Source organism: Aptenodytes forsteri, unplaced genomic scaffold (assembly GCF_000699145.1).
Source record: "Aptenodytes forsteri isolate BGI_AS27 unplaced genomic scaffold, ASM69914v1 Scaffold112, whole genome shotgun sequence".
In the NCBI taxonomy this organism is placed as follows: Eukaryota; Metazoa; Chordata; class Aves; order Sphenisciformes; family Spheniscidae; genus Aptenodytes; species Aptenodytes forsteri.
In genome coordinates this window covers 966,343-980,415 of record NW_008794883.1, presented here as the reverse complement: position 1 = coordinate 980,415, position 14,073 = coordinate 966,343, and the positions used below count along the sequence as shown (strand labels likewise).

The window sequence follows — 14,073 nt, the reverse complement described above, 5'->3', positions numbered from 1 at the left end:
AACCGCAAGAAAAAAATGACTTCAACTTTTTAGAAGTTACTTCCTTTGTTTAAATAGTAATTTTATTGTAAAATGTTCAACTTTTTTGTGTATAAGACATATGGAAAGCTTTTATTTAATGCAAGCTATTTTAAATGCTGCTTTCGAACACTGTAATCTAACTGCATTTTCCATCCAAATGCAGCTCAAAACAGGCCACAAATAAGGCTACAATAATTTTATAAATATCCATGTTGATGCCTCATTTTTCAACATAATACTCAAAAAATAGTAATTAAATGTAGGCTAAGTTAGAGAATTGCCAAAATAAGCATGCATGGATTTACTGAATCTTAACAATTAGTAAAACAAGAAGAAAACAAACTGTTATCAGCTAATGAGAGCATGTTTTTGGAAAGTTAACTGACAAGTACAAATGCAAACAAGATTTAAACATAGTACTTAAGTCTTGTTTTCTGATTGTGGTAGTCTGTATTTTCAAAGGTGAGTAAATCTGGATCAAATTTTTCAAGCTGTTTAGGCATCTAAATGTGCAGTTTCCCAGTGAAATTAAAAAAAAAAAAAAAAGCCACATCACATAACTCCTGTTTTTAACCAATAGGCATTGATCAGTGAAGCAGTTTTGCAGCTGCGTTCATTTATTTAAAAAAAAAAAAAGAAAAAGAAAAAAAGAAAGAAAAAAAACCCAAACTGTCCAAAATCTGTAATTGCAAACCTCCGTTTATTTTAGGAACTTGTTTTAATTTCATATTTAAATGTTTTATCTGAACTTATATTCGGGAAATGCATTGAAAAGTGGGTAACAATGCCTCTCTTGTTGTAAAGTGAGATATATTGCACCATGAAGCACGAAGCAATGCTTTTATTTTTTCCTTCATAAAATGAAATATTGACATGTACGGGGCAGTTGCAGTAAAATATATAATCAAGTATAAATACTGTGGACATTATCATTGCAGAGGGAAGTGATAAAACGCTGTGTCCTTCACAGCAAAAAGCTTGGTATGTTATAAGGAGCAGACTTCAGCTAAGTCAGTTCTAGGAAATCAGTCCCAGCACTTAATTCTAGTATTAATTACATCTGGAATGAAAAACTATTTGCTGTGATGACCATGTTTTATTCATTTTACAGTATTGAGTGACATTTGACAAATCTTAATATCTTTCATTTTCTTCAGGGTATCAAGGACTCCCCTGTGCGCAGAGCAGTGAAGGACACCCTTTCCAATCCACAGTCTCCACAGCCCTCACCTTACAACTCTCCTAAACCACAACACAAAGTTGCACAAAGCTTCCTTCCTCCTGGCTGGGAGATGCGAATAGCACCCAATGGCAGGCCCTTCTTCATTGATCATAATACTAAAACTACTACGTGGGTAAGAGAAATTCTAGATAATGAATTTTAAATCAGTTGCCATCTTTTAAATGTTTCTGTCTCTGTTTTCCTGCCTATATACCCCTCATTTTATTGTGGCATTTGTCTTGTCTTTAAGGCGGGATTTGTCAGCCTAACTTTTCATAGAACTGATGTAGGAATCTCACTGAACCCTCCATGCAGTCACACACAGTAGCAATAAACTTGAGTAGCTAATTTCGTGAAATGACTATAGTGCTGCCATTGCTGCACTCAGAGAAAGGAAACTTATTTGTTCATATCCTCTTAGATTTTGGTGCATTTGTACATCATATGCCATACAATAGTGTTTTGCATTTTGTATTTGACCTTTTAATGCTTGACAACTCATTGCATACCAGTACTGTCCTTTAAATTCCCCAAATCTGAGCTTTAGAGGCATACAGTGCAATGCAGATTTGGATTGTTGTTTAGTTTGAGACTGTCCATAATTGCATTGTATTTCACTGTGACTGGTACTGCTTTTTTATTAATATAATATATGTTCATCTTCTTCAGTTAACAGAATCCATTTTATTATTTGGTTTATGTCATAAGGATCCACTTTTCAATAATTCTGCAACTTTGCTCAACAAATTGAAGAAATAAAATTACATTAGGAAAAAATGTCAAAGACGACCCAGCATTTCACATCATCATTGAAATATGAGTTGCACTTTAATTTGTTAGGCATCATTCAGATTCCCACTGACCACTATTTACACGACATATTTTTAATGGTGGTTCTTAATGGTGTTCCCAGGTGCATGTGGCTAAATTATGTGTGTGGAAATCTTAAGCATTTTTTGTCTAGATTGTCTTCTGTGACCGATCTTACTTGCCCCTTTTTGCCTCATTTGGGACATTGATGTAATAATACCTGTGCATTAATAAAAATGGAAGAAGCTCATTTTCATCATTTTCAAGCCTTTTTGTGATAGGATGGCTTATTTCTCTTATGTTTTTAATAGCCAAAAATGTGCATATGTATTTAAATGCTACTTAAGGGAGTGCATGCATTCCTAAGAATAGGGCTGTATTTTTTGAAGCATATCTCTGGATAGAGCACACTTAATAGAGTTGAAGTCTTACATCACCCTAACTAACTCTTAACACTTAAAAAAATCATTTCAATATATGAATCCTAATAAAGTATGTGACACATCCAAATACTAAATGTTCTATCACTTTTATATGTTTTGTTTTATAAGTTTATGCATTCCTAAGAATAGGGCTGTATTTTTTGAAGCATATCTCTGGATAGAGCACACTTAATAGAGTTGAAGTCTTACATCACCCTAACTAACTCTTAACACTTAAAAAAATCATTTCAATATATGAATCCTAATAAAGTATGTGACACATCCAAATACTAAATGTTCTATCACTTTTATATGTTTTGTTTTATAAGTTTTATTCTCAAAAAAAAAAAAGAATAACTGTAATGTAGGAAGATTTCTTTTCCAGATAATTCTGTGTTTGACTTAGTACGTAGATCTAACTTGATATGTTGGATTTACAGTTCTATTATATTCTATATTTCTGTTACAGGAGGATCCACGACTGAAATTTCCAGTGCATTTGAGATCAAAAGCATCTTTGAACCCTAATGATTTGGGCCCTCTTCCTGTAAGTGATAATGTGTATGTATTTTAATATATACCTGCTGTCTTACGTGATCTGATCTATTATTGCAGTCATGTATTGTATGTGGACACATATGTTGCTGTCATCACTTTTCTGAAGAAATTAAAGCTATGTTTATATATAGCACCAAAAAGATTTACGGTGATCTGTGAATCAGTCAGGCTCTTTGAAGCCAGCCCATAGTATTTCTGAAATGATTGCATGTTTCTTTGCTTATCTAAAGCTTTGAGCTTTGAAGAAACTTACCTTGGTTTTATCTCTGACTGTGTGCTTTTCGATAATTACCTGTTGCTGGAACAGATTGTTCAAAGCAAGCTCTATTAATGTACCAGCATATATTGGCTTTCAAAAATCTAAATAAATTTTGATTTTTCAATGAAACTTCCATATTCTGCAGAGAAAATTATCACTTTAACATCAGAAGTTTTGTCACACTTGTAACCAAAGTGTAATATTGATTTACAGCCATGTCAAATACAGAGCTTTGCTTTGTTTTTAAAAAACTGCATCCTTAATGGCAGAGACTAGTCCATGAAAGCACTTTTTCTAAGGTGCTGATTTTTACGGTATAGTGTTAATTCAGCTCATTGCCTCATATATACTAAGCGTACTTTTGAGAAATTGCCATTGAAATTGTACTTGCAACACTGGAAACCTTAGTGACCACAAGCCACTAATTGTCACCAGCACTCTCAGTGCTCCAGCCTGTATTACGGACAAGCTGTCTGCAAACAGCTGTGCCAGCAGAAGAGGCTACTGTCCCACCTTACAGGACATGGCAGGTTAAATTATTTTAGTTTTAAACAGTTTGAATAACAAGTTTTTAATCCTACTCATTTTCATTGAGCTGGGTTGTAGTTTACTTAGATGAACCACTCTGCCAGCAGACCAAAACGAGTGCTGCTTTTGGGCAAGAGTGGTGACAAATGCCACCTTTGGTGAGGGGTGATAACCTCTGTCACCACCTATGATCAGACATCCTCCTCTAAAACATCCTAAAATCTCACTGCCCTTGTCATGATTAGCAAAAAGTTTTGCCTTGTATTTAAATCAAGCTAGGCCATTTGTCAGGCCCAGTGTCTTGAATCACTGATTAGATCGAAAACTATGCACAGTTGAACATACTTGTTTTGATGCATTTCCTGGTTACAACACAGCAGTAATGCAATTTGTCTTTAAGAAAACAGCTGTGGAAGTAGCTGTTCTTTTGCAATTCTTCAGATGCATTGAGCATGCATTAATCTTTGGGGACACATTGCTTGGATAGGAGGCACTGCATGGGAGTAACTGAAGGGCCAATTTACAATTTATTGTTAATTGCAAGAGGTAAAACATGCAGTGAAATCAAGATAGCCTGACATATCACTGGAAATATATTATCAGTAACAGATTTAAACTCAGTTAAACAATCCATTTTTGAGTGAGGTAAGCATGACTACAGAATTTAACAAGAGTTTCTCAAAAAGACTGAAATGAAATCATTTCTCATCTGTATTTTATAGAAGTCTGAAGCTCATGCAGAGCATACAGGTGGAATGAGTGCTAGACTGGACAGCATTGCATATACTAACAGTGTGCCATTTATTCTCCTTTCTATACTATAATCATCTGGAAGATGAGAAAAGGGAATGGATAAAAGGGGAAAAATTGAGGACTAGGTTAGACATTCTTGTCCCACTGTAATGGGATCCTGGCTTACATAGTTACAGTAAATAACCCACATGTGTTTTGGAAGTAGAAGCAGACACTCTCAAATCTAACCAATGATGGACAGTCTATTCTTTGTGATCATTTCCTCATAGTAGGAAATGGATATAAACCCTGATGCAAGAAGTTTCCACTTCCAAGCTTTAAAAAAATATTTACTGTATTGGATACAGTTACCTGTATAAATAGCCAGTTCTTTGAATCTTCCTAGATTTTTGGCCTTGGCATAATGCGTCTGTGATTTTGTGTTTTCTACCTCACAAGCATCTATCAGACAATTTAAGTAGGTGTGGATAATGTATTACTTCATGCTATGTGAAAGTGGTTTTTTTTTTCTCTTTTTTTTTTTTTTTTTTTTTTTTTATTTCCCAATTCCAGCCTGGTTGGGAGGAAAGAATACATTTGGATGGAAGAACATTTTATATAGACCATAGTAAGTAAGCACTCAGGTACTACAGCAAATAGACAAAGGGACGTAATAAATATTGAAGTGAAAGCTTTATAATTTTACTCTTCGTTTAGGAAGCCAGGTGTTGATATGTGGAGACATTGATACCAGAGACTTAGTGCCCTCATACGGTACTGTATATTCACTGAAAGCTTGCTTTTAATTGGCTCATCAAGCTTTGTCCCTCTCTGACTTGTGAAGCATTAACATTTCTTCTTTGTGGTTTCTTTTGTTCTTGTTGATATTTTGGATTCGTTGTTGTTGTTGTTGATGATCCCATGGCTTATTTGCACTTAATAAATTAAAATATACACTAGGAATAGAAAATAAGATGAGAAAAGATCATATAGCCACAACTCCACATATAGGCAGTGGATAAATTAGCACTGTTAAGTACTCTTTCCTCTCCTTTAAGAAGGTCTTGTGGCAGTGCTGATTTTGATCTTATTTCCTATTTATAGCATGTTAAACTGCACCCAGCCCATTAATATTATTCAGTTCTGTTAATGAAGTTCTAGTGTAAGTGATGTTTCATTGTAGACTTGTCTTATTACAGCATCTCAGAACTACTGTGTGAGTTTTTGTTGTTGTTTGAAAACAAAGCAGCCCAGAAAGGTTGGGTGGTTGTTTCTTTTCCTTCTCCTCCTCCTTCTCCTCCTCCTTCTCCTCCTCCTTCTCCTTCTCCTCCTCCTCTTCCTCTTCCTCTTCCTCCTCCTCCTCCTCCTCCTCTTCCTCTTCCTCTTCCTCCTCCTCCTCCTCCTCCTCTTCCTCCTCCTCCTCCTCTTCCTCCTCCTCTTCCTCTTCCTCCTCCTCCTCCTCCTCCTCTTCCTCCTCCTCTTCCTCTTCCTCCTCCTCCTCCTCCTCCTCCTCCTCTTCCTCCTCCTCCTCCTCCTCCTCCTCCTCCTTCTCAAGACTTCAGCTGCACTTTTTAATGAGGTATTTCTACTGATGGCATAATCTTCACAGAAATAGATAACAAATAAAACCATTAGAAGAGGGTAGATATGCTATGCAAAACATAAAGAATTAAAATCTTAGACTATTACACATATTTGATAGTATTATGTTTTTCCTTCAGTACCAGTAATACTGACTCCTATGCTTATCTTATTATTAAAAGACTGTCTCTAAAGTAATACAAATTTTGAAATTGTAGAAATAGTTTTAAATAAAAATTAGAAATAATACACTCGTCAAGCACAAGATTAACCTCTCTCAAATATCAGTACAGAATTACTATTCTTTAAAATTGTTTTTCCCAACAGATAATCTGGAACCTTAAATATGGCAAATTATTCTAAACTGCTGCCACTGAAGAGTCACAGAACAAAACTGTCTTATTTAAAATATCTGTATAATTGTTGAGCCTCCCAACCTCCTTTAAAAAGTTTTAATTTTTCAGTCTCCTAAATCTACTTAAGCATGTGTTAGTCTCTAAAAGTAAATGGAATGTTAAAGTTGTATGTTAATTAGAATTCCCCAAAGACTTTATAATTGTTATAAAACTAAATTTATTTGCATCTGAAATCTCTCTCTAGTCCCTCTCTTGATCTGAGGGGTTTTTTAGCTTTTTATACAGCAGTTTTTACATAACTTTAGAGGGTTTTTTTTAATAATGCTGCTTGTTTCCAGCAAATATCCATTTGGTCTCAATCTGGTGCCACACCACTACAATTACAAGTGGACTCTAGGAGAAGAGGTGGTGCCAGTGGTATTACAGTGCACACGTTGCAGCTCCATTGTGATAATGTTGTGCTCAGTATTTAGGGAATGACTGCAAACAGCATTCAGTGCTCAGTGATTTGGCTTGAGCAATCTCAATAGTAGCATTTGTTTTCACAGTATCGGGAAGGGCAGTGACACTTGACCATAATGATAGGTTTGTGACAGAGCCTGCTGACTCTTACTTGTTTCATGACGAACTCGAGAGCATATGCTGAAATCAGTCACGGGTGCGATCAGCTGTGCTCACCCTAAATATGCAAGTCTCAGTAGTCCATTGCTATGATAAACTGGCCATCATTTCAGTCATTCTCTGCTAAAGCAATTAGTTAAGATGCAACAAATGTAGTCAGTTTCATTATTAGAATACAGTATAAATGTTGAAAGTGTTAACAGATTCAGCTACTATTAATGTCCTGATGTCCTGATTCCCCAGATATATTTTGTAATTCTTCTGCATAATTAATATTGTTGTCCTATTTTTGAAATGTTTTTCTCATCCCTGAGAGAAACTGTAAAAAAGTCTAATGCAACCAGCACAGAAACCTCCTCTAGTGGAGCAACACAAACTGCTATTAAGCATGCCATATAAACCAGTAAAGCAAAGTACTGTTAAAATAATTTAGGTATTAGTTGTAACATAGTAGCCTGAAAATATAATATTTTTAGATTTTAACTGTAAACAGTTCTAATTTCTGCAGCAGTCAATCTTTTAACAAAAAATACAGTCTCTAGTTCTCCATGATTGGTCCTTAGCTAGCTAAAGCAACATTATTTACCATCCATGAATAAAATAGTATTTTCTATTCATCGTAGCATGCATATACTTCTGCATTTCCTAGGAGCCTTACAGGAAAATATGATCTACTTGTTGGAAGGTATCATAAAGAAAAGCACAAAGGTTTTCCAACCATATGCAGAACGGTTATCAGTGGTTCACTGACAGAGGGATGGATATATTAAATGGATTCCCCTCAAAGTCTGTGTTGGATCCACCATTTTTCAATATATTCATTAGTGATTTGAACAATGAATTAGGGGGAATGTACTCATTAGTTCAGCAGAAAACAACAGCATAGGAGAGGTGAGAGGTGCTCACTGGAACAGGATGAGAAATCAGAATGAGTCTGGCAAATTGCCACTGTAGTGTGAAGTAAGATGCTGTTTAATAAGAATTGCAAAGTATTACTCAGAATGGGAATAATTAGCAGAATTGTGGTTGAAAAGAGCATGAAAAATATTATCAACTGAACATGACTTAACTCATCCTGTGATGTATCAACAGGAGTGTCTTAAATAAGACCTGAAGTAATCCTTCTAATCTCATCAGCACTGATAATGTCTTGGCTATGATAATACTGTATCTGGCATGGGGTCCCAAACTTCAAGAAAATAGCGGACCACTTGGAAAGGGACCAGAGGAAACAGAGAGAAGAGGGAATCCTCAAAGGCCCTAGAGCCTGATTTATGAGGAAAGACAGAGTATTTTATTTGTGTGAAAACTCAAAAGAAATGGTAGATTTTCAAAAATGTGCTGCAAAAGGAATGAATTTGTTATCCACATCCACTTTGGATAAGACAGAGAATCCTGAGCTACGATTCCAGGTAGAGTAGTTCAGGTTAGACCTTTCTAATTTTGGGGGCATTTAAGCCCTGGAATAGCATTTATAATATGAAGTCCCTGTCACTGTAATACTTCGAAAAAAATTTAGACAAAGATTTTTCAGTAACATCATACACTCTTAAGTATGTAGGGCAATAAGAAAGAATAGACAAACTTGCAGTCATTTCCAGTTCTATTATCTTTGATTTCATAGAAAACTTTCACCGTGATTTGTGGCTGTCAGTTTCAAGTAGGTATAAGAAATGAATTGGTATAAAACCAGTAAACTTTGTAGAAGGAAATTTGACTGAACAGGTTGAAGCAAGATGAAAAGGGCCAGATTAGGCACATGCCTTTAGGCAGGCTCCGGTCTGTGGATCTCGTGGTTTCTGGAGCTGTCAGTCTAACAGCCTTCCTCCATAAGTTTGATAAGCACTAAATAGACTTAATGTGTAAAGGGAAATAAAATAGTATTTTAATATTAAATTAACTGATAGATCAAATTTCTTGAAATGTGCTTGTGATCTTTATAAATTTTCTTCAGTTAACGTTTAATGAATGTCACCTTTCAAATCCCAGTCCATTTTAAAACTAGCTTGGGATGCTCAAGACTTACAGGTCTTTTCCAACTGTAGAAACATGGAAAATACTTGTGTCTTAATATAAGTGAGTTTGGTTCTTTGCTTTTACTTATAGTAGCCATAAAAACAATTTTCTTGAAACTTAGTGTGTTTATTCCCAAACCTAGCAATTACAAAACTTAAAATCTGGACTACTATCTTAATATACAGTTCATAAAGCAGTGCGTGTAACAAGCAGACGTATTATTATTACCCTTTCAGTGCAGGAAATGGATGACTTAAACCTTGCCGTTGCAGGTGGCATCTAGTTTGGTTTTTGGAGCATTGTCTTATTGTTGCAACATCATCATTTTGTTGTGATTCTGTTGTGTTCAGAATCTTGTGAGGAGCAGTTGTCTGGAGGCAGGGAGAGTTTCACCATGGTCCTCTATAACCTTACCATAGCACCCTCCTGGTGCTCTTAAAAGCGGTAGATGAAAAGAACTGGATTCTGTCATGTTACTGCCAAAATCTCCTTTGGTCAAAACTGAATGATCTCTTATACCATAACTGTATAATTTTGCCTCCCTTAATGGTCCTATAACCTTTTCATTAAATCAGTGTCTAGGACTTTTTTTTTAAAGAGATGTTATTCCCTCCAAATTTAAATACAGACTGTCTTTTATAAGTATTACATTTTGGCTATCGTTATGCAAAATTTCAAAAAAGTAAACTTAGTCTGTCATTTGACAAAGTTTTGGGGTTCCTTTACCTTTCAGGCATGAAGTCTGTGTATTTCTAATATTAGTTGAATCCAAGACCATGTTCAAATAGAACATGTTTACTACTACAGATGTTGAAATAAAAGCAGTGTAAATACACTGGATTCTGTTGTAGTTTTGCATTTTTGAATGAGTGTTTTCAACTAAACAGTGTGATGGGGTTTTGACGTAGATGGGTGAATGCAGCCTTTTCTAACCCTGAAAAACTAAGTTGTGGAAATGGTAGGGAAAACAGTTGTAGGGAGAAAAAAACCAACATAAATTCACAGTGTGGTAACAGTTAAGTAATGATATAATTTCTTTTGTTATTTACAGATAATAAAATTACCCAGTGGGAAGACCCTAGACTGCAGAACCCGGCAATTACTGGTCCAGTAAGTACTGCTATGGTTTTTTCCCATTAAATGGTGTGACTCACGTACATTTGGTATAGGAAGGAGGCATTAACGAGCAGCAGGTCATGTCTGTTGTCCAGATCAGGTCAGACTCTGCCTGATGAACAGACCAGGAAGCAGGACCTCTGCCTCGCATTGCCTTTTCCTGATGGACATGGGAGGCTCAGGTGCCAGCTTTTGTGAGTCTGCAAGAGCGGGGGGAGCTGCCGTCATGTGACAGCCTGCCAAGGTGTCCCAGCACTGATGCCTTGTCCGCGGCATTCAAAGGGTTGTACCACTCTGTGGACCCTATTTGGTTTCGCACAGGCTGGAGTGCACTGGGGACTCTTCCAGCCTGCCCAGCTGCCAGTGGTGCAAAGCAGTAGTGGGCTAATTAGAAATCACTGGAACATTTGGACTACAGTGCTGTGCACGCTATTCCCAGGTCAGATAGTAGGTTCGAATTGGATGGGTTTGGAGGCTTTCTTAGCAGTAGCTACCTAACTTGGGAATTCTTCCAGTGGTACAGTAAGATTCCTGTCTTGTAGCCATTAGCATGTGGAATTGGCTTCTGCGTTGGAGTGTCTAGGAAACATTCTTCATCTGTAGATATAACAGTGAATCGCAGAATACCTCTATTTCGGCAGGGAGGAAGAGAAGGCTCTTCAGAGGATAGAGACTCTTTTGTTTGGCTGGTTTTAATTTTTTATATTGTTGTGTTATTTCTGAGTGAAAATCCATCCATTCGGAAGCTGCATAGCTAAATAGTCTGAATGGCATTTCACGCTCTGAAACACATGGAAACCCATCATTTCTCACTTGTTCCATTCTCCTCCTCCTGCAACACGAAGCTTTCTGCACTAAGCGATGATGATGAGTGTGGTTTCTGAAAGGGATCCATTACTGATATGATCCCTGGCTGAAAAATAAAAAAAATTAAGATTTCAGCATGGTTTTTGCTCTTTTATTTGCTGCTTATTGTGATGATGAAATTCCAGGACAGTAGTAGAGTGATATCTTCAGCTTACTTTTGACATCCAAACAGATGAATTGGGGGAAAAATGTGTTTTTAAATAAATTACATCTAAAATAATCTAAGTGTAAAATATTCTTCAGATTTTTTCCTTCTCCACACTTCCTGATATTATAAATTACTTAGTATGGAACAAACAGTATTAAATCTTTGCATATTATCTTTTATTCCTCCATTGTGTTAAAATAGTATGTTTCTGTATTAAGCTATGTGAAGGGCACATGTCCACTCTGAATCGCAAGTCAGAAGATCTTGGGAATTTCGGACCACGTTCTTTGTGCTGAATCCTGGATTGTAAGGTTTAGGGATGTGTATAGGAGAAATGTTTGTATTTGCCCATTATCTGAGTCATTACTGACAACAGAATTTTACTGAGCTGAGACAGTGCGCTATTAATTTTTGGATTTCTGGATAACAAGAAGCTGTTTCCACTCAATATGGGAGAGTTGTGACTATGTGGATTCAGAGTGTAAAAAAGACAAAAATTGGGTCTATCAGTTTTAAGAGACATAAAACTTACTGCAGATAAACTAAGAGATTTCAGAATATCAGCCTTAGAAAAAATAAATACATGCTTTTACTTTAATATCAAATTTTCAAAACATCAAATATATGGAGTGATTCTTTGACCTTTTTATGCTGGTTTATGCCAGTTTATGCCATTTTATGGTATTCTGAGTGATCAGACTTCCAACCCTAAGATGTTTCCAGGTGCCAAGAATACCTTTTTATTTTGGGTAAATCCTCAGGATTTTTAAGGGTCTCAGGATACAGCAGATTAACTACTGCATGGTATAATTCCAATTGCTCTTGTTTATTAATAACATTAATAATAATCGCTTGTTTGAACATAATTGCTTTTGGAGTGATTTACCCATTTATCATGCACTTAATGCTTGATATACTAATATACAGTATGCTATACAAATTCTTAACGTTTATGTTCCCAGAAATGTTAAGCATAAATCAGAAAGACTATCTGGGAAATTTTGTTTCAAAATAATAAGGGTCAGTCATGATCCCATTAAGTAAATAACGGTTATTTGTGTGCCTGTGTGCCTTTTTTTTTTTTTTTTAAGAGAAAGCAAGATCAAATCCATTTTACAGCCATATAAGCATTAAGGATTCATCTTAATGATTTTAACAGTATTTTTGGTGCCATGAGAAAAACAAAGAACTACTTAAATTGTATTTCACGTTGCATTTAAACAATGGAAACTTGTTGAAAGATTATTTAATGGCTGTAGTAAAGTCATATTTGCATCAGAGTAAAATGATTTAGTTTGATTTTTTTTTTTTTTTTTTTAATTTTTAATGTCTCATCGGCCACAAAAGAAAACTCATATAGAAATATTTCCACCTCCCACTCTCACCTACATCCGGTCATGAATCTAATTCAAGACCAGCCCATACCTTTCCTCCCCCAAAATCCCAGTCCTCACCCAGAAACTGATCTTGAACCAGAGCTTTGCAATTTGTGATTCAGCGTTCAGGGAACAGAGAATGTAAATTCTGCAGTCCTGTGGAATTCAAAATCATTCTTTTGCTCCCAAGAAATTACACTTCATCTGTTTAGCTAGCTGTTTTACTATGTCTACTCTTTCATCTTGAAGGAACAGTAGAGCAAAGGAAGGTAAGGAGGTGGTTGGAAAACATTATGATCAAGGCCAAGAAGCCTTTTTTTTTTTCTTTTTTTCCAAGGCTCTTTCCAAACCCTGATTAAATTGATGTTGTATATGGTGTCAAAAACCAGAGAGTTAAGGATTCTTAATTCTCAAAAAATTGTCAAAAAAGCCACAGAATCTTACTTAAATACAGTTATTTGTTAGAGGCAGACCTGTACCTGTCATAGTATCACTTTTCCAGCCTATTCCTGTTCATTAGTTTAATTAACAACTTTCTTTTATGGCCATTTCATCTGAAGGCTGAATAATCTAGGTTGCAGTTACAGGACTGGCAGTCAGGAGTATGGATGGCTCTTATCTGTACTCCTGCTTGATGGCTGATGCAGTTCAGTGCTTTTGTGTCCGGTACTACTTGGTACCTTAAAAGGCTTGGCCTTTTTGGACATTTGTATGCATTTCCTATCTGGTGCTAAAGCAAAGGAGTCTGATGAAGACAAGTAGGTGGCAGAAAAGAACACTGTCATCTTACTGACTACTGTGATGATCAGCAAGTGGCGTATGGATTAACATCAAACATGGCTATCTTCTAGCTTAGTGTCAAATCCTTGTTTACCTATACAGCGTGTTAGCAGGAAAGAGAAGCACAGTGTTAAAATAGAAATCTCTTTCAAAACTCTGAATGACAGAGCTTGTGAGAACCTTTGTTGAACCTTGATTTGTGCATGCCTGGAATCATCCCAAGAGGCTTTTCAGGTATCTGGAAATCAACGTAAATATTTCAGAGACCTGTGGCATTTGTTAAGGGGTGTTGACATACTGCAGAAACCAGTTTCCAGCTCTGCTGATTAATGTAATTCTACCAACCTTCACTGTGCCTTTTTTTTTTTTAAACTTCTAAAATTGTGCTGTTATGCCTCTGTTACTTAAAAATGTGGTCTAACTCACAAGCAGCTGCATTGAGTGAGTATTCAGATAAATATTACACAGTGACTTGTACTTGGTTCAAAAGAATGTTAATTTGTTTGTGAAATGCTTTAAGGTTCTGGATTAAAGACATTATGATGGTGTATATTTTCATTATAAGTAATTTACAAAGTAGTTTTAATATGAAACTATATATGAATTAAATTCTTTTATATAAATGAATTATATAATTATTAATTATATAAATTATTAAGA

At 35.8% G+C, this 14,073-nt stretch overlaps 1 protein-coding gene across 5 annotated transcripts in view; it reads left to right on the top strand.

The window, feature by feature from the left end:
* The window catches only part of NEDD4L (neural precursor cell expressed, developmentally down-regulated 4-like, E3 ubiquitin protein ligase), a 168,033-nt gene that overhangs the window by 127,389 nt on the left and 26,571 nt on the right, over positions 1–14,073 (top strand). For 3 of the 5 annotated variants that reach the window (XM_009274737.1, XM_009274736.1, XM_009274735.2), the window contains 4 exons: positions 1,179–1,376; positions 2,945–3,022; positions 5,126–5,180; positions 10,178–10,236. In XM_009274737.1, the coding sequence (XP_009273012.1) occupies positions 1,179–1,376; positions 2,945–3,022; positions 5,126–5,180; positions 10,178–10,236 (390 nt within the window). Of the gene's footprint in view, positions 1–1,178; positions 1,377–2,944; positions 3,023–5,125; positions 5,181–5,269; positions 5,327–10,177; positions 10,237–14,073 lie in introns of all 5 variants that reach the window. The other 2 variants (XM_009274734.2, XM_009274733.2) reach the window with 1 other exon arrangement.